This window comes from Protopterus annectens, chromosome 2.part0 (genome assembly GCF_019279795.1).
Source record: "Protopterus annectens isolate FY-2018-M chromosome 2.part0, PAN1.0, whole genome shotgun sequence".
Classification (NCBI taxonomy): Eukaryota; Metazoa; Chordata; order Ceratodontiformes; family Protopteridae; genus Protopterus; species Protopterus annectens.
In genome coordinates this window covers 688,764,815-688,791,618 of record NC_056728.1, presented here as the reverse complement: position 1 = coordinate 688,791,618, position 26,804 = coordinate 688,764,815, and the positions used below count along the sequence as shown (strand labels likewise).

The window sequence follows — 26,804 nt, the reverse complement described above, 5'->3', positions numbered from 1 at the left end:
TCCAGGCCCAGATGCAGATGGGAGTGCTCTTGCCTCCCCCCCCTCTGGGGGGGAGCTCAACACCCTTTTAAGCCTATTGCTCCTTCTCCGACCCGCTATCCGGGTTCGGAGCAGCTGGAGCCGAGCAGCCGGAGCCGGGGGTGGGTCGGCGCCGATAGAACTTGGTACTACGGACCCGACCCTGCCCTCGAGTGCGTCGGACCCGACGTCTCGGAGCCTGGATCCGAGCGTCGGATCCGGGGGATCAGTGCTCCTTCGGCGCATCTGTGTCGGAGCGCACTGTCCCTTCGGATCCAGCGCCGGCGCCGGCTCCGTCCACTCTTCGGATCCGAGGGGAGCCGATTGTCGGATCCTTTGGTCGAGGTCGGCTCCTTCGCTTTTGATGTACTGGAGAGGGCTCTGTTGAGGGTCTCCGGACCCCAGGCACTTGTTCCGGCTCTGTCCCGCGCTCCCTCTGCACTGGGCCAGGCTTCCACCATCCGGCCCCTGGGACAGCCCGTTTCTGTGCCCCAAGTTGCTCCTATGGAGCAAATTGCTGCTGCGAGGACTCCTCTGACAGCCCCCAGAGGATGTCCCTCGCAAGCATACGTGCAAAAGGAGGCACATTGACTCCCGAGTCTCTCACAGAAGACACGGACTTGGAGGAAGGGGAAGGCTCCCCACGGTCAACCCCCGAGGATGTCTCATTTGGAGACATCATGGAAATGCTCCGTATAAGGGGGGGATGGTCTGCCCCCAAGTCTTCCTCGGACGAGTCCGTGTTCTTGGAGGCATTTGAAGCGGGCCCGTCTACCTCTTGGGTGTCCCCCCCGGCCGACCCCCTGGTGGACCTTATTACCACCAGGGCGTGGAAGGAACCGGACACCGTGGAGCCAATTCCCAAGAGACCGGATAGGATCCTTAGTCCGCCATCCGACCGGGCCCATTGGAGTAAGGGGCCTCCGGTAGATGCCATGTTGACGGCGGCGGCCACAAAGAGGGAACTGGCTCAGGAGAGTCCCTCAGTCCACCCACCGAGCAAGGAGTCTCGGATGATGGACCGCTTGGGGAAGCAGATGTTTAGTTCGGCGACCTTCTCGGTAAGGGCGCTGAACTATTTGGCACATGTCATTAGGATGCAGCGAGATCTTATTAAAGAATACGCTGCATCCCCGAGTCCATTTCGGAGGAGGACAGAGTTCTGCACTCCACCCGTATGGCCACTCTTAGGTCAGTTACTAATACTTCTATGCGGCTACTCTCCCATGCAACGGAAGGCGCCGCTAGAGCTGCGGGGACAGGACTGGTCACTAGACGTCAGGCCTGGCTCCATCACTGCGATTTTTCTGAGCCCTTCAAAGCGTCATTTGCGAACGCCTTTGATGGTTCTGCTCTGTTTGGCAAGACCGCTCATGAGACGTTGACCCAGAGCGAAAGGACGGAAGACGCTGTCTGCCGTCGAATCCGCTTCTCTGCACCCCAGAGGCCCTATTCTAGGAACCAAAAGGGTCAGAAGAAGATGTGGTTCGAAGTCGCAGCAGTCCCAGCCTGCTCCGGACAACCAGTCCTTCCGTGGCAGAGGAGGACAGGGAGGACGCCGCCCTAGAGGCAGAGGGGCTCCCAGAAACTTCGGGTCCAGGGAACCTTTCTCTGAACGGCCCGCAGCAACCCTGAGGGTTGCCCGACTGCTCTACTCTGGAGGCAGTCGGGGACGTTGGGCACCTAGTGGCATGGGAGTCCATAACATCGGACCGCTGGGTTCTCCAAATCATATCCAGAGGATATCGCATTCCTTTCCTTTACCTTCCAAAGTTGAAGTCCCTCCCAGACGCCCCACCCGGTCAACGGGAGGCCGCTGGCAGAAATTGGCCATCTGCTAAAGAAAAGAGCCATCCAGCCCGCTCCCCAGACCAGATCGGATCAGGGTTCTACTCCAGATTCTTTTTAGTGCCAAAAAGACGGGGGAACTAAGACCAATCCTAGACCTCTCTCTCTTGAATCTGGCAGTCCCCAAAGAAAAATTCCGAATGGTCACTCTACAATCTATTCTCCCCCTTCTGGGAGAAAATCACTGGATGTGCTCGATAGACCTCAAGGACGCGTACTACCACATCCTGATGGACAGGCGCTCCAGGAGGTTTCTCCGCTTCCGGCTGGGAGCCAGTCACTACCAGTTCCGGGTCCTTCCCTTTGGTCTCACCACAGCCCGCAGGGTGTTGACCAAAGTATTAGCAGTGGTAGCGGCCCACCTGAGGCTTCAGGGGGTGCAGGACTTTCCCTACCTGGACGACTGGCTTCACCGCCCAACAAGGCATCTACTTCTATTGGCCTTGAGACTCCTTTCTCCATCTTGCTCCCTTTCTGGGCATCACAATAAATACAAAGAAGTCCAACCTGGCCCACACAGCTCTTAGATTTTATAGGGGCCAGGCTAGACACAAGGAGTTTACTGAGCCTTCCTCACTGCGGACAGAGTTCTAAATCTGCAGCTCCAGGTGCGGGCCATTCTCCATTCAAGTTCTGTTCCGCGGAGTTGGTCCTGAGGGCTCTAGGGTCCATGGCATCGGCTATAGCACTTCTTCCTCTTGCCAGGCTCAATATGCATTCTACAGTGGACGCTCTTAGTACAGTGGTCATACCTTGCTCTCCCATGCATCATCCCATAGCGATCAGCAAGGCTTGCAAGCGGTCCCTCTTGTGGTGGCTCCACTCCCGGATCTCCACAAAGGCCGCCCATTTTGTGCTTCTCCCCTCTCGCCACGGTGACCACGGATGCCTCCCGCCTCGGGTGGGGGCACTTTGGGCCGGACCGCCCAAGGCACGTGGAACGATTCAGAGACCTTACTGCATATCAATGTTCTAGAGATGAGAGCAGTGCTCTTAGCGCTAGCACTTCAGGACTTTCTTCCCTTGGGAACAATTGCAATTCAATCGGACAACATGTCTGTTGTCTGGTACATCAACAAGCAAGGGGAACAAGGTCTTCCCTCTTTGTCGAGAAGCCATGAGAGTTTGGGAATGGGCAATCTCCACCAATCGCTTTCTAATAGCAACGCACATTCCGGGTCGGTCCAACATCCTAGCGGACAAGCTCAGTCGCACCATTCTGACCCCTTACGAGTGGTCTCTCAATTGTCAAGTAGCGAACGCATATTCGCATGGTGGGGAACCCTTCATGCGATCTTTTGCTTCTCCCTCAAACACCAAGTGCGACAGTTTTTCGCTCTAATACCTCCTCCGGAGGTACCCCAAGAGACGCTCTGGTGCATGCTTGGCCACCCGGTCTTCTGTATGCCTATCCACCCTTGCCTCTGATGCTCCAAGTTCTTCAGAAAGCCTCTCGGGTGGGTTGCAGAATGATTCTCATTGCTCCGTTCTGGCCTCGACAGATCTGGTTCCCCTTCCTAAGGTCTCACTCTGTGAATCCTCCTTGGATTCTAGATCCCATCCCGGATCTGATATCCCATCCATCCTGCATTCCTCCTCCGAATCTGGACAACCTGAAGCTGACCGCTTGGCTGCTCCAGTTCCACTCTTGATTAGGACTCCCGGTATTTCATCACCGGTTAAGGCAATTTTGGTGGCAGCTCATAAACCATCCACTAGAAAGGTTTACAAGCAAGTGGAAACGCTTTCTTTGTGGGCGGAGCGGCAAGGCCTGAATCCCTTCACGGTTCCTCTTCCTTTAGTGCTTGACTTTCTAACCACTCTCTTTAACGATGGTGCCAGCAGTTCCACAGTCAAAGTACAACTGGCGGCAATTTCTCACTATCACATTGGCCATGACTCTAATCCTCTTATGTCAGCCAAATTGTGTAAAATTTTTCTTAAAGGTACTTTTCTTCTCAGGCCCCTATAAAACAAGCAGTTCCTCCTTGGGACCTCTCTCTGGTCCTACAGGCCTTGACCGCCCCTCCTTTCGAGCCAGCAGCTACGGTGGATCTCAAATTCTTGTCCTACAAGACAGCCTTTTTGGTAGCCATTACATCGGCCAAGAGAGTTTCTGAACTTCAAGCATTATCAGCTAAACCTCCTTACTTGGTATTTCATCCGGACCGTGTCTATCTCAGGACCAACCCGTCCTTTCTTCCTAAAGTCGCTTCTGAAGCAAACATCAATCAGTCCATTAACCTCCCTGTTTTCTTCCCTAAATATGAAAACAAAGGTGAATATAGGCTACATTCACTAGATGTTCACAGGCAACTTAGATTTTATCTGAACAGGACGGCTGGTCATAGGCAATCCGACCAGCTGTTTATTTCCTTTGCAAAATTCAATTTGGGCAAGCCAATCTCTAAAGTTTCTCTGTCCCGCTGGATTTCACAGTGCATCTTATTGGCTTATCAAGCTTCAGGAAGGCCCGCACCGGAGGGTGTTCATGCCCATTCAACCCGGTCAGTATCTACCTCGGCAGCCTTCAAGGCTAGGATTCCTCTAGATGATATTTGTGCAGCAGCCACGTGGGCTTCATCTCATACGCTTATTTCCCACTATAAGTTGGATCTTGCATCTAGGGGTAGAGCATCCTTTGGCTCCGGTGCTCCGGAATATCCTTCCATGATGGCCCCAAGATTCAGGTAGCTGGGGACTCTGTCCCACAGGTTGCAGACAAATGAATATCCTACTTCAGATTTAGAAGTTATGTACTCACCATAACGTTCCATCTGAGTAGGTGTATTCATTTGTCTGCAACCATCCCGCCCTCCTATCCCCCTGGCCTTTCAGTTTCCTGCATATTCTATGTTACCCTTTTTAGGGTGTTGTTGCTTTGGCAAACTCGATCTGAGGTCATGAGGGTAGAGCAGGGCATTATGGGTGAGGGGAGGAGCTGAGAGCTTGGATCCATAGCTGGAAAACCATGCCGGTTCGGATCCGATATCGGATCCATAACCCACAGGTTGCAGACAAATGAATACACCTACTCAGATGGAACGTTATGGTGAGTACATAACTTCTAATTTTTCTCACCCCGGACAAGATACGCAGTTTGAGTGCATGTCTTACAAATTCTTCATGCTCAAGTCCCCACAGCCGCAGCAGTGCTCAGGGTGTTATGTTCCAATGGCGGCCACAATTAATCGCCTGCCATTGGCTCGCCTTCATATGAGAGTTCTTCAGTGGACACTTGCGGTCCATTGGTCCCTGTTGGACCTTCCTCTCACCTTTTCAGTGAGAATCTTAAGGGCATGCAGGGACTTCCTTCAGTGGTGGATTCAATCTCCGGATATCCTCAAGGGACGTTCCTTTCACTCTGTTTTTCCCAAAACCACAGTGACCACAGACACCTCCCAGCTAGGGTGGGGGTGCACTGCTCGGGAAGGATGGTCCCAAGGCACGTGGTCCCCCACTGAAACAGAGTTGCATATCAATGTTCTAGAGATGAGGGCGGTTCTTCTGGCGTTGCAGGCAGTTCATCCCCATCTTCCTCTAGGGACAATTGCCATTCAGACAGACAATATGACAGTAGTCTGGTACATCAACAAACAAGGGGGAACCAGATCTTATCCCCTCTGTCGAGAAGCCATGAGAATGTAAAACTGGGCAGTCTCCACCAGCCACTTTCTAGTAGCAACACACATTCTGGGATGGTCCAACATTCTAGCGGACAAGCTCAGCAGATAGATTCTGATGCCTTTCGAGTGGTCTCTGAATCCTTCAGTAGTGGAACAGATCTTTCTAAAGTGGGGGCCAGCCTTGCTGAGATCTCTCTGCATCTCCTTCCAACGCGAAATGCAGTGAGTTTTTTGCTCGGAACCCCCTGGAGGGGGAAGCCCCCAGAGACGCACTGGCTCATGTTTGGCCTCTCGGTCTCCTATATGCTTATCCCCCACTCCCACTTATGTCTCAAGTTTCTTCAGAAAGCTCGAAGGCTGGGGAGCACGGTTATCCTCATAGCCCCATTCTAGCCTCGCCACGTTTGGTTCCCCTCACTATGGTCTCACCTAGTTGTTCCTCCATGGACATTGGATCCAGCTCTGGATCTTCTTTCTCATCCCTCAGGAATCCCTCACCCAGATCTGGACAGTCGGAGGCTCGCATCTTGGCTGCTGCGGTTCCCATGATTATCAGGACTCCCAGATTGTCATCCCCTGTAAAGTCCATTTTGGGAGAAAGGTGCATTATAGTAAATGAAGACTTTTTCCATATGGGCCACTCAGCAGGCTTTGGATCCTTTCATGGCTCCTCTTTCAGCAGACTTAGAATTTTTAGCCAGTATCTTCCATAAGGGTGCTAGTACAGTTAAGACATTTTCAAGACTTTTTTGCTTTAATGAAGAGCTTCAAACAAAAAACTAGATATATTTTAAGAACAACCCCATCCCTTATTAATGTGAAACATACCCACAAAGGTATGTACATTGTCAACAAATGAAATTTAACCCTTTAGGAACAGTTGCCCCAAATCGACAGCTGTACCCACATAATCTAAAATGAAGGTTGCCCATGCTAAAGTGCATGTTATAGCCTGTGTTCCTTTGCTGTTTGTTCTTTTCTTAGCTCTTTTCCCTTCCCAGATTACATGTATTCAGAAAACATTAACTTTTACCCATAAGAAAACATGCACTTGCTACCTTTAAATTAAATGAAATTGTGCATCTTCCTATTAGTATTAAGGCTGTTGTGGAAGCTACTATCTCTTACTCTTTTCCCATAATCTCAGACTTGGAACAGTTTGCCATTGCACCTTTAAATGTTTCATTTCCCTCAGCAGAGAATGTTCAGGACACTCAGGATTAATTGCTTACAACTGCAGACGGCTCAATTCCGTTGACAGTAGTCAGCAATGAGGGAGAAAAAAGTAACTACTCATGCATATGCATGAAGGATTTTTTTTTTGTAATTTCACTCAAAGCACAGTGTACAGAATTTCCCTGACCATCTATCTGCAGCTACAGACACCGTTTCCCACTGAGAGCATGGGAAAAAAGAGCAAGCTAATATCTTTGCATATTCAAGAAACCTTTTTTTCTTGCCTTTCATCATTTTGTCTTATCTTTCAACACTGTTTGCTTAAGAATTTTGTTTTTTTTTAGTTTAAGCCAAGAAGATTAATCTAGGCTTTCACCCTTATAGAAATTATCTTACTTCTACATATAATCAGTGCACTTTTGCACCCCATCCCACCCCAGAAACCCAAGATCACATTACATTAACTTAAACTAGCTTCTGCCCAGCCTTTCTTATCTTGCTATAGTGTAAAGCCTATATTTCTTATAGCTAAGAAAAAGCACTTGTTTACTTTAATATCTTTAACATATGCAAAAATCATTGAAAAGCCCCCTACCCCGCCACACACACACACACACACACACACACACACACACACACACACAAACATTTAAATGCCCCTGACTGCACCCTATACAAAACTGATTTACAATATAGCATGCAGTTGATAAATCAAGAAATGTTTTGTACATCTACTAATAACAAACATTATTTTACTTACAGTAACTTATTTTTCCCTTTAGTATCCCTCTAAACATTAATAGCATAAGGTGGGGTATGTGCTTTAAAGTCCACCCCAAGTTTAACAAAGTCAACAAAATCTGTCTGCCTCTGACAGTTTTTCTTGGAAAGACATACTTCATAAATCCAACTGATGCTTTATAGTCTCTCATTTATTCACAAATGTTAGTGTTGCTGGTCTTCCCAATCCTCTCCATCTCCCAACATCAGAAACTGGTTCAAGTCCATGTACTCCTGATTCTTTTAGTGAACTGCTGTGTTTTTCTTTGTTTCTGTTCCTTTGGAACAATGAAAAAATTTTCACTGGCTAAGTCTTTGAGTGTTACTGTCAGAATAATGAAAAGCAGATTCCCCTTCTGCTTGCTAGCTCACTCTTTGTTGGATAAACTTTTGTGTTTACCTCGTAGCCTTTTCTGTAGTCAAAAATGTCTTTGGTCTTCCAGGGAGAATATTCTGAAGTCGTATGGATTCATCATCTTGAATCTCACACATGCCTTTCAACATCCTCTGATTGCTTGGATAAATTTGCTTCTCTTCTGACTGGTGTGCAGTGAATAATCATTTTACACAAATACTCTGTCTCTACTTTTTTAGTACTCTTCCTTTCTGCAACAGTTTTGTCAAGATAAACTCTAATGCATGTCTTGGCTAATTTTTCACAGCCGTTTTGGAGAATAGATTCAATGTGCCCTTTCAATTAACAAGTCATATTATGAAACACTAGTCTAGTTTCTTATCTTTGCTTTCATAAAATTAATATAGTCTGTTTCTTCCAGTTTGTTTGGTACAACAGAAAATCTCAGGTTTTCTCTGCATGCTGTCTTCTAACTCAACTTTTTTGAAACAGCTCTTCATTAGAAGCCTCATACTCAGCCAACCTTTTCTTCATTTCAGTCTCTGATTTTGGAGTTTATCAATTCATCTGAATAGCTAGTTAAAGCCAATTATATTTTTTCCAGCCTTTTGTGATTTGAGTTGCTATATTCAAAGTTTCATTTATTGTAATCCTGTTTTGAGTACATTTGATTTATTTTTTTCCTCTAAATTACTGAAAGTCTCTCTTGTACCGAAGCTTGAAGCTCAAACAGATTTTTGTAGAAGAGTTGCAGGATTCTTCCAAGCCAGTGTTTTCTCTTTACCGTTTCTGTTTGTTTTTCTTTCTAGTCTGACGAATGTTTTCATTGCTGGCTTCCATGCGGTGTACTTGGTAACCAATAACTGAATTTTATCCAAGCTCCCGTTCTTTGGTTTCTGTTTTCACACTGGCAGAGCTGAAATTAAGTTGTTGATCAGTTTCTAACCATTGTGGAAGTCACTCTGTAGACGTACCTTTCCAAACTGATTTGAAACGGCACTGCCTTTGGTGGTGGGCGGATTTAATTCTTTTACTAATGGATAGAGTCCAATGAGTAGAACAACAGCTGAATATCTCGTATTGTTTATAACAAGTGCACTTCCATAAAGATTTCTGATTCGTAAGTAACATGGAGCAATGTGTTGAAGGACAGCTACATAACTGGCTTGAAAGCAAAAACTGCACTACAGTCGCAGGATGCATTTCTTTGTACTGGTTGGTTTCTGTAATGCTGAAGCCAAGCAGCATGCCGTACTTGTATTTTTAAACACCCTTCCCCTTTGGTTTCAAGAATCAACTTGTACTGCTGGAAGATTTCCAGCTTAGATGACTACAACCCAGGTGACTTGAATTCAAGAAGTAACTTGGGCAGTGCAGGAGCTGGCATGGGGGAAGAGAAGAGTGACATGACATTGTCAGCTCACCTCTCCTTAGCGTAATGAGGCAGGGCACATATGTGGACACCTGTTCCCACAGAGAATCCTCTGTGAAGATTGGAGTTCACATAGGAGCTGTGACTTGGAGGATTTATGGCAAGACCTTTGCCGGTATACCCATTGCATACCGAACCTTGAGGTAGAAGAAGACGTGCACAGGCGGGGTTAGGGACCTGTTATGCACAAAATTAAACCATCCCTGGTTGTTTGAATGATGGCTCCTCTTGGCTTTGATAGTGGAAACTGAATGGGCAGATTGGTTGGGAAGGGGCTAATGATTGGCAAGAAGCGAAGGTGAAGATAAAAAAAAAATTATACTGCAGGAATACTAGTTAAACAAGTACAAGTGACCATTGGGGCATGGAGTTTAAAATTCATTAAGGACCTTTCTAACTTTAAGGTACCATTAGGTAATTATTACAGACAAAAAATATATAGTATTTGGTCAGACTAATGGGGCTTTCTCCCCAAGCCTTGTAACACTGTTGTATTGTGTTGCACTGTACGATGTAGAATATATTTAGGTGTATTAACTATGTGACCTTAGCTAACATACAAAAAAAAGTGTTTTCAAGGTACCCTCCTCAATATCATTCAAAATAGAGTGTTGGGGGATCACTTCAGAGGGTTTAACTAGAATAGAATGTCCCACAATGGCATTTAGCACTTATCAGACTGTATGATGGCTCTCATTTTAAAACATTGTAAGTTGATATTAATTCTTCATACAAGAGCTTTCATTCAAGATTGAGTATTTTTATATTGTATTTGTTTAAATGATAACAGTTATTTAATGCACCCAAAATTATCCTCTTATTTTGTAAGGAAGTGGAACAGCAAAATTACATCTATACTAAAGGCTGTGTACCACGGTTTGAGAAATGGCTGCAGGACAACTTGACTGTAGTAGCTGGAATCTTTATTGGAATTGCATTATTACAGGTAAGTTTTCAGCTATAAAACATACCCTTTCATGTGTCCTTGATTTTCAGAGATGACACAGGTTGCAGCTTTAATATTTTGATACATCCTTCCTAAGATCTGTGATTTTTCTTGGCAAGGACAGATATCAGGTGGTATTCAGTCGACAAATGATAACTGTCATTAAAGTCACAAGTCTTTTCATTTAAAAAAATGCATGGTAAATGTATCCCTTCCCTTATCTATTGGCTTTTTAAGATCAGTATTACTTTTATTTAAAAACTGTCCCCGATTTGGGAACTTCATTCCTTGTTTTTTTGCTTCTGTCCCTTATTCTAGAGGTAAGAAGTTAAGAGCTGTGCTACACAGTACTGGAGAAAGTACAGTTGTGTAAGTTGAACTTACTATAACAGTAGGCTGGAGGGAGGGAGGAGCTACTGCAGCAGTGATCATTTGAACATTTCCTGTTATGGCAAGTTCAACTTACACAACTGTACTGTGTTCTTCAAATTGAACACTGCTGCAGTTGCCTTCAATTTAGGAGGAGGAAGGAGAAGGGTCCAGGAGTTCCTGGAGAATGGTTGTAGCAGAACTTGATCCAGACCTAGAGAAGGAATCAAGCTTTTATAGTGCTTTATCAAAGTATGTACAGACCTAAGTAGCAGCTTCTAGAATCGAACGCTTTCCAAAAATTCGTAAGTGAATCCAAGGCCCTAGAGTGAGTCTTGACATAGAATAGAAATGTCATGGTGAGTATAACAAAGGGTAATAGTCTTAGACAGCCATTTGGAAATTGTCTGTTTTAACACAGGTTGTCCCATCTTACCTTCACAAGAAATGAACAATTGATCTGAAGATCTGAAAGATGTAGTTCTTTCAAGACAGAACCTGAGTTGTCTGTGGACATCTAAGGTATGCAGTATCCTTTCCCCCTCATTTTTAAGTTTAGGAAAGAAAATTAAGAGAGAGTTTGGCATAAAGTAAACTAATATACCACTTTAAGTTTAAAAGAAGGATTAGTTCTCAAAGAAACCAGGACTGTATGGAAAATGAGATGGGGCTGACTCACCATAAGAGTATGCAACTCGGATACCCTTGGTACAGAGGTCAGAGCAATCGGTAAAACTGTTTTCCATGTTAAGAACCTCAAGTCAGCAAGATTATCTGGCTCAAATGGAGTAAGTATTAGCTTCTGTAACACAAAATTAAGATCCGAAGGAGTGGCCACCAGTTTACTTGGAGGCCTCTTATCAAAATCCCTTTCAAGAACATTTTGTCATGAGACTGCCTTGAAAAAAGAGGGTCCATGGCCAGACATGCTGAAATGGCCGGTAAATAAACTTTGGTACATGAATAAGAAAGGTCACCGGCTAGTAACAGACAAATACTGTAAAACTAGAGAACAGTTATCCCTGAATGGGTGCTGTTTATGTTGTTGGCACCAACTAGAAAACATTTTCCATTTGCTAATATAAGATTTTCTTGTAGCAGACTTTCTCATCTCCATTAGTACCTGCTGCATGTCCCCAGAAAACAGATGCCTAAAAGAAATAAAGACCCTATTATCCAGGCTGTCAATTGACGATGAATGATGATTGGTTGTGTCAAACACCCCTGTTCTTGTGCAAGTAAATATTTTCAGTGAGGAAGCTTGTGGTAATTGCCTGTGACCATTTCCAAAAGAGAGGAGGACCACTGTTGCCTGGGCCAGGAGGGTGTCGCCACAGTGATCTTGGAGGATTCCTTGTGAATCTTCAGAAATACCCTGAATTTTAGTGGAAAGTATGGAAAGGCATACAGGAACATTCTTGTCCAAAGAAAAGGCATCTGGCTTCCAGTTTTTCTTACATGGAGTCCTGGGACAGAATTTTGCCAGCTCATTGTTCATGGAAGAGGCAAAGAAGTCTATTTGAGGAACTCCACACAGATGGATCAAATCTTGAAGACCCCGATCTAGTTTCCATTCATGAGGGGTCTACTGTGGTTTTGCCTAGCTTGTCTGCCACACAGTTTTGCTCTGGAATGTATGATCCCTGTGGAGTGAGATTCTGCTGTGAAACTGTATCCCAAGCTAACATGGCTAGCCTGCAGAAGAGGGTAAAACCTAGTTCCTCTTTGCTTGTTGATGTACCACATGAATGTTGGTACTGTCTGTATCCACTTGAAGAGGTTGGATGGACCAAAGATGGTTCAGAAAGTTGAATGCCTTGATCAGGGCAAGTGTATCTTGTTATTTATGTGCTTGCATCTGTCCTTGGTGTCCCACATACCCTGCACTTTTTTTCCTTCCCAAAACTGCACCTCAGACAAAGTATGAAGCATCTGTAGTGATTTATTGCTTTGGAGCAAGAATGGAGAAGGGAAGACCTGGATTTAAGGAGATCTGTGGTCTCCACTAAAACATTTGTCTTCTGACAAACCCTAGTAGTGGGATCTGAAAAGAAAAAGGGGGTTGATGCTGGGACCAAAGAGATTTCAGGTAGTACTATAGCTTTCCTATGTTGAGTCTTGCTAGGGGTATCACGAGAATCACAGATGCTATGAGAACCAAAATTCTGAGGTTTTCTCTTGCAGTGATTCAAGTCTGAGTGGAAAACCTTAGAAAAACCGATCTAGATAAAGATCTACTTTTTCCTGTGGAAGAGATGCTCTTTGAACTGAGGTGTCTAGTTGATGTCTCAAGAACACAGTCCTGTATGAGGGAGTCAAGAAAGACTTTTGAATGTTCTCTTGGAGTCCCAGCTTGTGCAAGAGTTCTTTCACCCACGAGAGAGCCTCCTGAAATTTTAAAAAAAGACTCTGCTAAGATAAGCAAGTCATCTAAATACTGAAAAATATGAATCCCCTGTAGCTTGCAGTAAACTGTAATTGGAGCCAGACACTTTGTGAACACTATTGGTACAATGTTACCAGGAAACTTGAAAGAGGAGGAAGAGGTAACGGGTCTCATAAACGTTGTCGAACCTTTACAAGTTCGAACATCATATAGTCGCAACCATATGTTCAAACTTGTAAAACTTCGAGCGTTTCAATGGAGATCTCCGTAGAGGAAGCTTTCCCTTTCCTGCAATGTAATGCAATCTTGGAGTTGGTATATTTAAGTAGCAGGGGGTGTGGGGGGCACATGGGGGCTTGCCCCCCCCCCTTACAGCCTTCAAGTAAGTTTTTTTATGTTTTTTTATTTTATTACGTTGTTGAACTTTTAAAGTTCGATCATATGGTGTTGACCATATAGTGTTCGAACTTTTAAAAGTTCGACAATGTGATATAGACCCAGCGGTAACATGTTGTGATGTGACATTTTGAATTTGTGCACTATCACAAACAGATTTAGGAAAGAAGGATCCAGAAATTGTCTCTAGCCATTTTTTTTTTGCACTAAAAAGGATCCAGAAATTGTCTCTAGCCATTTTTTTTTTGCACTGAGAACATCCACAGATAAAACCCCTTCCTTACCTCGGAAGGAGGAACTAGTTATTTCACTCCTTGGGACAGCATTTGATGAAGAACAGGAAGAAACAAGAGTATGAGGATCAGTATCCTGAGCAGGATGAGAAATAATGCCCTGAAAGGGTGAAGTTTCCTCCTACTGTCATCTGTAACCTTGCTGAATGATTTTCAGTACCCATCTGTTGCCAAAGAGAAAAATGGAGACTCAGACTTTCTGGAAGAGAATAGGTGCTAGAATGGGAGGGTGTCACAAGATTTTTTAAATAGTCATTTAGACTTGTTGGACTGTCGTTGGTTTTTTGGATGTTTGAGACTATTTTTGGGAACCCCTTGCACTTCTTCAATGTCTGTTTACCTGAATTCTGTTGAGACTGTTTATTCAGTTTTTTGCCAAAATTGGATGAGGAAATGAAAATCCCTTGTACAATTTGAAAAAGGAGGGCTGAAAAATCTTAGATTCCCTGGGTCAGCTCACCCCTTTCATCATACTTTTTGATGCACCTCTGTAGCAGAGGGGCTAAATACTAAATCTCTATCTAAAGGAGAATTTAAAATCTCATATTTTAAATCATCTGGGAGGTTCTGAGAATGCAGCCAATCAAACATCCTTTAAAGCAGTACCAGTGGCCATAGCCCTGGAAGAATTCCAAACAGGATCATGTAGACTGCAGACGAGTAGTGATCTGTGTGTGCAGTAGAATAAACTTATTTAAAACAGTTTTTTTTTTCACAAGCAAACTGTAGATAAAACATTCCTCATGCATTCGCAATACGTTGGAACAAATTTAACATATGACCCTGACAGTTTAAAATTCTGAAAGTCAAAGTTGCAGAAATATACTGTTTTTCCCATACCCATCAATAAATGTTCCCGTCCTTACTAGAAAAGGTAGAATTGGAATTAACTAAGTGCTTAGCAGCAGTGGAGTCCGCTAAGACTATACTTGATTGTTCAGGTTTACCAATAGTATACAGATGTTTAAGATTGAGGAACTTTATCCATCCTATCTTCCTTTTTAGGGACAGCTGGCTGTCAGGAAAATTGCAGGCAGTAAGACACATCCTGTAAAGCAGACAGGACTGGAGGAATGGGTGTAGGTTCTGGAAGATCCTTCTGTAAGAACTTGTAGTATTTTCTGAAGAACTGAGAAACTTTCTGTTCTCCCATGGAAAACACTGGGACATTCTAGCAGTAGTTTCTGAGAAAGAGAAATCCCCAGAGGAAGAATCCGAAACGGAGTTCTTGAAGAATCTGAAATCTGAGGACAAAGCCTTGAATCCATCCCTATATCTTCCTGGTCAAATTCAGAATCTTGAATCTCTTCAGGAAAAGAGGCACCCCTCTTTCCTTTACCAGAAACTGCGCTACAAGAAGGATCAATACCCCGAATTACATCCTGAGCCAGTCACAGTAACTACTGCTGTCCAGACAAATTTGGAGAGGAGTAAATATGTGTTTGGTTTTCTGTTTCTTTTTGACAGGAATAAATGGGACCGGCTGTGTTATTAATGTCAGCAGCAGCTTCCCCAGAGATGGACACAGCATGTTGACCTTACAGGGAACCTCAAAAGTGGCTGTTCCTTGCCCACTGAGGGGACTCTACAACAGCCGCAGAGGATGTGGCTAACCCCCAGTCCATAATAGCTGTAGGTGCTACACCATAGGGATTCTGGGTAAAAGATGAGTGGTCTGAGGTACAAAAAATCTCTACAGCAGTCACACAACTGCTGCTGAGGCAAATTACTAGCTTGCTGTGGTGGAAAAGGCTGTTTGCTTAACTTCTTCTTTTTTGTGGCTAGAAGATGGACCAATTGTGGGACTGACAATCTGTTGAATGATCAAGCTGAAAACCACGCTTCTATCCCTGAGATGACAAGCAGCAAATGCCAGTAAAACTACCAGTCCACAGAAGTCAATCTTTTGACAGAAAAAAACACAGTAAAAGCACTTTCAAACATTATGGCAGTTTCACAGTGTACAATTAAAGACAATTTATCCACTGAAAATATGTTGTCAGTTTACCCTACTTTAAAACTGACAAAAAGAAAATGAGTGCTCCTTTTAAAAGTACGTTACAGTCTAGAGACAGTCCATTAAAGTATAACACTCGGCTTTAAAATAACTTTTCTGAAGAGGAAGGTAATAAAACATCAGTAAATATAAGAGTAGAGAAGTTTTTTTTCCCGAAAGGGAACTTGTCTGCCCAGCAAAGGAAAGCACAAGCTAACTCATTTCTCAAGACTCAGAGGGGCGTACTGTTCCGTGGCAGTACAGCTCTGAAAGTTTTCATGCCCAGACTCTTCTTTTTGACAGCTTATCTTGAGCTGCTTGATGGTTTGGGTGCGTGGAAGATGGCCTGAAGCTTTGGAAGCTGCCCAGCTGTTGTATCCTTGACAGGATATAATTCATATAGCTAAGGCTACTGCAGCAGTGATCAATATGAATGTCTGTACACAGCTGTGTTTGGTATTAGTAAGAAGTACATAGCAAATTGATATTCTGTGTTTTCAGCATGTTTGTATGTGCATTTTTCAGCGGGGGCATGATTTTAGATGTGTACATATTTGGTTTTGGACCTTGCTGTACTTAAAGTAAACTGTTTAGGATTAGTATTATGTTTTATGATTTGCATTTTACTGCACAGTCCCGCAAAGTTCTTCATTCCTTACCTTCAGGGTTGACGGTGTTATTCTTTGATGTCCTTCAAGGATGCATCTGCAGTCCTTACAAATGGGTTGTCCTGTCGTCAGGCAGCCCTTCGGTCGGCCGGATTCCAAAGTCTGGGTCTGGCCTCGGCTGGTGTCGCACTTCACCCGACGTCACAGCTGCAGCTATTCGGGTATAAAGGCATCAGCCGACGCCATTTTCCTCAGTCTTTCTTGCCGCGTGGCGCCCGAAGCAGAAGCTGTTCGCAAGTGCCGGTCGGTCAGAACCAGAGATTACTACTACCGAATACTTCTACTACTACCGAAGACTTCTAAAAAGCTAAGTACCCCGTTGGGGACTCTTTCTTGCCTCAGCCGATGTCAGAAAAAGTGAATAACTGTTTAACTTGTGGGAAACAAATACCTCATAAAGATTTCCACTCTTACTGCTTACCTTGTTTAGACCCAGACCACAACGTAGCAGCTTGTCTAGCCTGTGCTTCTTTTAACCGACGGACGCTTAGACGTCGGTCGGAATTTGCTGAGGAGTTTTTCGGCTCCGCTTTTGCTTACATTATGCCGTCGGATCCTCCGACTACGCAAATATCTAAAAAGCGCAAGGAAAAGGACCGCCACTCGCGGTCCGCGGTTTCGGCCGAAACCGCGGTTAAGCCAACCGCGAGTGTCTCGGTTTCGGCTGAAACCGAGCTCGCGGTTCTTCCTTCAGCCGAAAGCTTACCTTCTACCGAGGCCTCAGCCAACCTCGTGGAATCGGCTACTGAAATCCCACCTGCTCTTGCAGGCTCCCAGGATTTTTCTGATACTATCCCCTTGGATATTTCAACCCCTGCACGTGGAGCTGCTAGGCCACCTGCAGCCATGTCGATTAAGGCCTTTGCCAGGGCTAAAGCAGCTAAATCTACCAAAAATGTACCTGCTAAGACCCCCTCTCACAGGCCTAGCTCTAGTTCACAAATGCTTAGTCTAGCAGAGGATCTCATTTCTTTAATCCGGGGATCCCAACCTCACCCAGACAGGGCCTGTCACCCACCTCCAGAGAAGAGGCCTAGAGCAGAGCCCCCTGAGCCAGTTTCTACAGATGACTCCTCTGATGATTCAGATAATTCAAACCCTCCAGAGGGCCCTTTCTCCCCTTATGAAGACTCTGATGCTGAAGAGTCCATTCCTTCTGCCTCTCCGCCGGAGGAATTTTCCTTTGGGGAAACCTTGCATGCTATGAGGGAACAATTTCAGTGGCAGGGCCAGGATTTTTCAGACTCTAGAAAAAGGCTTAGAACCTTTCTGCATTTACCACAGCATAGGCCTTTAGCCATCCCTCCAGTTCTTACTGTTGTGGATGATGCATTTAATGATGCCTGTACTGCTCCTGATTCACTTCCTCTGGCCCCTGCTAAGCCCGATAGGTACTACAGGGTCCCGGACACACATTATCATTTGTATAAGGCTCCTTTTGCAGATCCCGAAACTATCTCCCAGGGACCTAAGGCGGTAGCAGCTACCTCTGCCAAAAACCCCCTTCCCTCTGAAAGGGAATCCAGGGCCTTAGAGAGATGGGGTAAAAAAGTTTACACTTCTGCTACTCTTTCAGCTAGGGCCTTGAACTGTCAATTCCACATGATCCAGTATCAAGAATTTATGTTAGACCAGTTAACTAAACAGCTGTCTTCAGATGAACCATTAGACAAAAAATCTGTTCAGGATATGGTACATAACATTCAGCAGGTCAGTAATCATTCCTTAAAATGCGGCTATGATGCACTGGAGGCTTCCTTTAGATCAGCCATGACTGGCACAGTGATCAGAAGACATGCATGGTTAAAAGAACAGGCCTTACCAGACCATGTCAAATCAAAGCTACTCGATGCTCCCATGGACAAGATCAATTTGTTTGGCTCTTCCGCACAACAGGTGCTGAAGAAGATGGAAGAGAAAGCAAAATCTGTCCAGACAGTCAAAGATTTCTTACAGGTCCAACCTCCAAGGTTTAGCAGGAATTGGCCCTCCAAGAATTGGTCCTTTCCAGACACCTCCAGAGCTCAGAGAGGCAGGAATAGGCGCTCAAGAGGCAGAGGTCAACCCAGAGGTGCCTACAGGGGTCGTCAGTGGCAGGCTAACAACCAGCGAGGTACAGCCACAGATACAGCCACCACCACTACTACAGCACAATCACAGTGACTTGGCTCTGGCACCGCCTACCAGGGAACAACTAGAAGCACCCTTAGGCAGGAAACTAGCCTTATTTTCAGTGAACTGGCATTGCATCACAAGAGACAAGTGGATTTTGCAGACAATAGACCAAGGTTACAGGTTTCACTTCCATGCTCTACCAAGGAAAAGAGGAATGCCAAACCTACCTCCAAATCAAAAGGCAGAAGCTCTAAAACAAATAACTCACTTACTAAGGATGAGAGCTGTAGAAAAGGTACCATCTACGGAGCAAGGACAAGGATTTTACTCCAGGCTCTTCCTGGTACCAAGAAAAGAAAACCAATGGAGACCTATTCTCGACCTGTCCGCTTTAAACACATACCTCATTGTCCCAAAATTCAAAATGCTGACCCTACACCAACTTCTTCCCATGTTGGGCAAGGAATCTTGGCTGGTGACTCTAGATCTCAAGGAGGCATACCTGCACGTCCCCATACGACCAAATTGCAGAAGATACCTCAGATTTCTTGCAGGATCAGAGCATTATCAATTCTCAGCATTGCCCTTTGGCTTATCTACTGCGCCCAGAGTGTTCACGAAATGCCTGGCATCAGTAATTGCTCATTGCAGGCTTCAGGGAATCCAAATCTACCCTTACCTGGACGACTGCCTGTTGCAAGCGGACAACAAAAACAAGCTAGCAGAAGACCTAAAAAGGGTCATTCATCTACTGCAAGCCCTGGGATACACAGTCGATATAAAAAAGTCAAGACTGATACCATCCCAAAGGATAACCTTTTTGGGTGCAGAGCTGGACACATCAAAACAAATGGCATTCCTAACAGTAGAAAACAGGAGCAACTACCTCTCTACTTCTTGGCATTAACAAAACAGAACCAGCTAACAGCAAGAAAAGTCCTGCAAGCCTTGGGTTTCATGGCATCCTGCATAATATTGGTTCCACATGCCAGGCTGCATATGAGAAAGTTACAGTGGTACCTAAGGAATTTATGGTCTCAGCACAAGCACAGCCTAGAAACCCAAATTCCAATAATCCCATGCCTGAAGCAAGAATTCCAATGGTGGGCTCAGGCCTGTCAATCAAACAAAGGACTGCCCTTCCACAACACTCAACCAAGCCAGACCATCACAACGGACGCCTCAGACCTCGGTTGGGGGCACACATGCTGGACAAGTGCATACAAGGCTTATGGACTCAAGACCAGCTGCACCTACACATAAATCAAAAGGAAATGCTGGCAGTAAAACTGGCAATTCAGACCTTTAGACCATTTCTTCGACAAGGTCCACTGTTGATAAGGACAGACAACACCACAGTTATGTGGTACATCAACAAACAGGGAGGCACACATTGCATCCTCTATGCCGGATGGCAATGGACCTCTGGAATGTGGCCCTGAGCTTCAACATTCAGTTACAAGCAATTTTTGTGCCAGGAAAAGAAAACATTCTAGCAGACATACTAAGCAGAACTACCACGGATGCCCACGAATGGATGCTGCATCCGGACATCTTCAAAACCATTACAAGAAAATGGGGACTACCAGAAATAGACTTATTTGCATCCCCACACAATCACCAACTCAAGAAATTCTGCACAAGGACGTACCACCCACTTGCTTGGAAAGTGGACTCCCTATCTTTCAGTTGGAAAAACCTGACAGCATATGCATTCCCACCACTTCCTTTGATGCACAAGGTGCTATTGAAGATCAAAGAGGACTGTCCAAGGATCATCCTGATAGCTCCAGACTGGCCAAGGCAACATTGGTACCCATTACTGAGGAGCATGTCTCGGGAACAAATATGGCCTCTGCCCCTAGTTCCCTTAATGTTAACACAGAACAACTACAACACCCTGCATCCAAACCTGAAAACACTGCAGCTGACTGCCTGGAACATTGCATAACACCTAATAACCCAATTTTATCCCAGAGGGTTAAAGACATTATCTTGGAGACTCGCAGACCCTCAACAAGAAAAAATTATTCAGCAAAATGGAAAAGATATCACATTTGGAGTACTACAAAAGGGGAAAATGTGTCACTGGTAAACATAGCCAACATCCTGGAATACTTGGCAGAGCTCTTCCACAACGGCCTGTCCTATTCTTCCATTAAGATTCATGCATCAGCTATTTCAGCAGAATACAACTTGGATCCTCCAGTCTTCTCACATCCTCTGCTCAGGCAGTTTCTGAGAGGAATTAAAAATGTAAAACCACCTAGGAAGCCACCATTCCCAGCATGGGACTTGAACTTTGTGCTAGAAAAGTTGACACTCCCTCCTTTCAAACCAGCAGCAACAGCAGAATTACAATACTTATCATGGAAAACTGCTTTCCTGCTTGCAATCACTTCAGCAAGACGGGTATCTGAGCTACAGGCATTAATGGCAGTACAGCCCTTCCTGATCTTCCATCAAGACAGAGTGTCCATGAGAACAAACCCTACTTTTATGCCAAAGGTGGTATCCAGGGTATCTTTAAATCAAGCTATCCACCTACCTACATTCTACCCCAACCCACAGAACAGGGGAGAAAGACTTTTACATACCTTGGATGTACATAGACAATTACGCTACTACCTGGACAGGACCAAGGGCAATAGAAAAACTGACCAGCTACTGGTAGCATATGCAACAGGAATGGAAGGAAAAGCAATTTCAAAACAGACAATCTCTAAGTGGATAGGAAATTGCATTAGATTTTGTTACTCCTACCATGGGAAGAAAACTCCAGAAAACATCAGGCCTCACTCTACAAGGGCTACAGCCACTACCACAGCTTTTCTACGAGGAGTGGCTACCAAAGACATTTTAGAGGCTGCTACTTGGAGCTCCGTGCATACATTTGCCAAGCATTATAATTTACCTTTATACTCCAGATCCCGAGCAGGTTTTGCCACTGCTGTTTTGCAAGGGATCTTAACTACACCATAATCTTTTTTCTCCTCCTCCCCCAGTTTGGCTATGGTATTCTACCCATTTGTAAGGACTGCAGATGCATCCTTGAAGGACATAGTACAGTTTTGTACCTACCATAAATGTAGATGTCCGATAGGCATGCATCTGCAGTCAGGATTACCCACCCACCTTCCCCTCTGTGGTACTCCTAGGGTATTTGCCCATCTTGTAGCTGGCTGGGGGAATCTATTATGGTGTATTTGTTTGTATATATGTACATACATGCTTATTTTTTTGTTTGCTCTCTACTATTTGGAACCATTTGCATTTATCCAAATTTAGCCTTCCTAGAGGGCACCTGGCATCTGGGGCAAGAAACACTGAGGAAAATGGCGTCGGCTGATGCCTTTATACCCGAATAGCTGCAGCTGTGACGTCGGGTGAAGTGCGACACCAGCCGAGGCCAGACCCAGACTTTGGAATCCGGCCGACCGAAGGGCTGCCTGACGACAGGACAACCCATTTGTAAGGACTGCAGATGCATTCCTCTCGGACATCTACATTTATGGTAGGTACAAAACTGTACTTTATGGTGACTGGAGAAAGTTAGCCAGAACACCAGGGAACTTGCTGCTTTGCAAATGCTTTAGTCTTTGGGATCCATCTACCACAAAAGTTTGTAATTAGACTTTTTAAGTTTAATGATATGTACATGTACCTCCTCCCATGCTGCACTGTAGTGTCAGTAGTAAAATATGAATACCATTACCTGTAGAACCCAGCACCATCTGATGTTGTAGTCATCTGTGCAACCCACTAAGACATTGGCAATATTAAACAGAATTTCCTGTTGCTTTGCAAATGCTGTGAAGAGACCTTGCACTTAATGGGTTAAGATCAAGAGAAACTGCAGTATGGTGGTCACTCCTTAAACCTCTTCTTTTGTATTTGAAAAGCTGCTGTTGTCATGTATACAAGAAATGACATTGTTTTGTAGGCTATGTAAAGGAGTTGTACAGTGTCTCTTATAGATGTCTAAGAGATCTTATTCGGGTATGCAGTGCTTTTAGAGACAACTACCTCTGGAAATGTTTGGGGTTAACTAAAAGTAGTAGAAAACCATCAAACTACATAGAAAATTTTATAGGAATGAGAAGTGCACTAATTGGTTCTGTGAGAGAGCAGCTGATGCATGGAACATACTACCAAATTACATTAAAGTAAGCACTAGTCTAGATATTTTTAAGAACAGCCTGGACACTTTTATGGGAACAAGTGTTTTGGTAGGCTAGAAGGACATTAATGCCCATGCTTGAAATATTTTTATGTATGTGTTGAATGAAACTGGTTTCATTTGGTAATCTTTCCTCTTAGATTATTTGTATGACAGCATTATCTAGCTGCTGTGGTGTCAGCAAGGTAGAACTTGCTGCATTTCAGTCGACTTAACCATATTTATTTGTACTGCATGAAAAGTTGTATTCTGCTTCTGACTGAGTGTTTCGTGTATCTTTTAACTAAGTGGCTTATTTTTTCTCTACTTGTGCAGGTGTTTCTCACCTTACCAAACTGACGCTATTGACTCATGCCTAGTGCCAAGAACTGACCATTCCACAGTTTTTGGTGTTACTTGCACTGGTCATGTTCTTTAGTCATCTTGAAGACTGGGCGGAATGGCTAGATTTTACAAGTGACTGCAACTTGAAATCAGGCTTTAATATCCTATCTTGTTTGCTGTTTTATATAATGGTGTACTGTCACATGGAGTTGCTTGTTTGTAAGGTTGACTGTGCTTAGCATTGTTTCATTTAAGGACAGCTAATGTTCATTTTGTATTTTGAAAAACAAATGTGAGGTTACAGTAAAAAAATGTTCATTCCATCATGGACCATTTGAGTTTGCCTCAGCTGTTTTAGTACTTTGTGAGAAATGTACAGTGAGGAGCGCAAAAGGAAACAATTTTTTATGTATATGTAGTCACGCCATGTTTTGTTTTCTGTTCCAGATTTTTGGCATTTGTTTGGCGCAGAACTTGGTTAGTGATATCGAAGCTGTCCGAGCCAGCTGGTAAAAGTGCAGCTTTACTAAAGTCTGTGCAAAACACTGGACTGAAAAATCCCTGTGTTAACTGCGGGGGCTGAAATGTACACTGAATTAAGGAGATCTCTCAAATGGCACTGGGCAGTGCCTGGACTTGTGATGCAGTAAATGAAGCAGTTTGTGGACTAATTCTCTGAAGAGTCCTTGTGCTCCGGGGTAGCTACAGAAAAAGTAGCTACATTGCTTATAGTCAGATGTGTGGACAGAATATTATTTACAGAGATGAACAGTCTTCAGCATTGCTCACATGACTGGCTTGCATGCTGGTATTCATTCAAACACTGTTGTACAGTTCATGAAATGGGACATTTCCAGTAGTGCAGAAAACATTTAGCTGTCAGAAATTTTGGATCAGCATTACAAACTGCACTATAACAAAGTTGCACATTTGGTGCCATGATTTAAAATATAAGGTGTTTTTGTATTTTTTCTTGTAAAATTGCACACTCATGCTGATAATGACATTTCTTTTTTGTCAAGAGAAGAGAGGAAATGAATTGGCTTACTATCCCCTTATCAGCATTTTGAATAGACTGTGCAAGAAAGTGACCAAGAATGGCAGAGTTGCTGATTCTGTCCTGTCTGTTATCATTCCCCAGAAGTTGGTTTTAGTTTCCCTTGGGTCAGTACCGCCTCTTCACTTCATCTCAGAATAGCTGCTAGCTGAGCTAGCAGTGGAGTGTATCAGGTTCCTGCAGGTCAGAATATTTTTTTGGGGGGAGGGGGGGTGAAGGAGCATTCATTGTTGTGTCTCTTGTACTGGGTGCTGTATATGAATTTAATTCATAGTTATGCTGCTTGTTTCTGTTAGGGAATGCCTGGTTTAAAAGACTAGAAAAAAATATGCTACACATCGTTTTCTAAAACAGAATCTGTAAAAATATTTGAAATAAAGATTAGAACAAGATGTTAAATAAGATAATTCTGTTTCGTATTTAATGGTATTTATGTAACACTGCAGATTTAATACTGTATCTTTAATTTGTCAGTCCTTAATAGATTATTGCAGTAGCCATTTCCTTTCAGGTAGTTTACATGGTGACTCAAAACTGAGGCTGTCTTGCAGGATGGGGAAACATGATTAACCAATAACAAAGCTGAAGATGAAGACAGCTTCCCTGACATCATAATGAAACTGCAGGTTTTTTTCTTTACATAACTGTACATTCAAGAACCTCTTTGCTTTAGTGCACCTCTTCAGTCTTTATATATAGTTTTACTAAAATATATGAAAACAAAGAGACAAAAGAGGATATCTGCTTTCTCTAGGATGCAGAAAATCGAGGATTATACAAGTATGTCCTGCTATAGTTGCTACTATATTTTCAGTGCCTTATGTAAAAAATACTTGGTTTGCAGTGGTTTTGCACCTGTCTGCTAAAAAGCAAATATGCCCTATAGAGGGTACAGTAAGATTTAGACACACTTGTTTTCTGGGTAATTTGTCATTGATACTTGGCATTTCTTTAAACAGACATTATGCTTAAATGTAAGTAATAATTCCTTCAACACATGAATGCTGAACACCAGAAGTGGGAAGGGAGATTGTAAACACCTAACATGAAGCAGCATTGCTGAAAGTGACTCTTAAAACTATTCTCTGGTGAGAATTGTTATCTGCTTGCTTTGCTGTTGCAAGATAAAATGGACTTTTTGCAAAACTCATATCTGTGGTTTAGTTCTTGCCACCTCTCCCAGCCTGACTTTTTGTATTTATTTATATATAAACCTTAGGCACATCATGAGGTAAATCTTAGAGCTGAGGGTGGGTTCAGTTAGAAAAAAAAATGAAATAATGAGACCAAGAAGACGGGTAGAACTAAACATACAAAAAACATAGCTGGAGTAAATGGCATTTTAACGCACATGACAATTTTGGAATGTAAGAGTATGAAACAAAACCATTCCATTTGTAGTTTGCTGTGCGTTTTCTACATCATATTTTTAGGTGCTGCTCCTACAGATTCCTTTTTGACACTTTCTGGAAAAGTGAAAATGAAAGTTGCTTATTTTTTGGCATCTGTACTGTGCATAAATGGGTTGTGCCTGCTGTATTTTTGTTTTACCTTAAGTCAGTACTTGGTTTCCCTGTCAGCATCAGCCTTAAAAGTATGTGGCAAATCTAGATTACTCTGTAAAGAACCAAAAAAAAAAAAATCCTACCATTAGAATGTGAGCTTTGCAGTTTTGTGTTTAAGTAACTTCCTGTCACCCACTGTGAACAAGTAACATTTTTGAAATATTTGTGAATGAATACTGAAGGATTATTTCTATAGGCAGTGATACGGTGAATTATATTGCAAGCCACCATTTTATTTTAAATGGAATGCTTTCACATTTAAAGAATTAAACCTGGCTTGAAAACAGACATATTTGGAAGGGAGGTGATGTAACTCTGAGCATATTTTTTGTGGTCATTTTGAGCAGATGAATTTGACTATGGCAAGAGGAAAGGTGTTAGTGAGAAAAAATTGAGTATTGATGAATAATAATGAAGGATATCCTTCTATTCCCATGTTGCAGTATTCATACTATGAGATTTCCAGCCCTCAGGCGACCCGACGTGCGCTCCTTATACAAAAGCTTAAGCCTGGGTATGTGCGTGGGATGTCACACGTAGGGCCATAACCTTGGAGTATAAATGTGATGTCTGCACGCACAGACCTCAGAACATTTCAGCTGCAGATGACGATTACTTCGACCACTTCACTCCTATGTCTTAAGACATCTAAAGATAAGTACCCCATTGGGGTGTTTTGCCTTTTCATTCTTAAGCTTTAGCTTGGTTGCTGAAGTTTTTCTCTAGCCGATGTCGGAGAAAAAGTGTAAATGTAGTTGCTGGTGCCAGATTCTTCACAAAAACTCCCATGACCTCTGTGTCTTTTGCTTGGGTAAGGAGCACGACCACGAGGCCTGCTCTATTTGCCAATCATTTGTACCCAAGACCTTATGCAGTCATCTGTCTGCATTAAATCTTTTTCTAGAAAACCAAAGGCTTAAACATCTCACGATGGATCCCGAGTTGACCGCCAAGCTTAACAGCTGCGGAAGAAGACAAAGGTTTGTAAGCCTTCTCCAGATGCTGCTCCACCTTCGGATGTCCTCCCGACTTTTGTTCTAGGGGCCGAGGGATACCCGATTACTCCAGCGGTTCCGACGTCTACTCTTGTGCCAGCCAAAAACTCTCAGCTAAGACCTACCCACAATGCCCCTCTCATAGTCTCTCCAGATCTCGTTTGCCACGTTCCTCATCAGATGTGCCAAGCCTTCTCTCAGCAAAGTGTTAGCTTTTTTGTGTTTTTTTCGACTCTTTAGTGTTTGTAAAGCGGTTTGTTTTTTGTCATCTAAAGTTAT

The 26,804-nt window shown here is 43.7% G+C and overlaps 1 protein-coding gene across 1 annotated transcript in view; it reads left to right on the top strand.

The window, feature by feature from the left end:
- Nucleotides 1-24,372, top strand: part of TSPAN5 (tetraspanin 5) — a 730,663-nt gene extending 706,291 nt beyond the window's left edge. The window contains exons 7-8 of the mRNA XM_044061023.1: nucleotides 10,065-10,181; nucleotides 23,356-24,372. Of these exons, the coding sequence (XP_043916958.1) occupies nucleotides 10,065-10,181; nucleotides 23,356-23,421 (183 nt within the window). The 3' untranslated portion in view covers nucleotides 23,422-24,372. The remainder of the gene's footprint in view (nucleotides 1-10,064; nucleotides 10,182-23,355) is intronic.
- The last annotated feature ends 2,432 nt before the right edge of the window (nucleotides 24,373-26,804 follow it).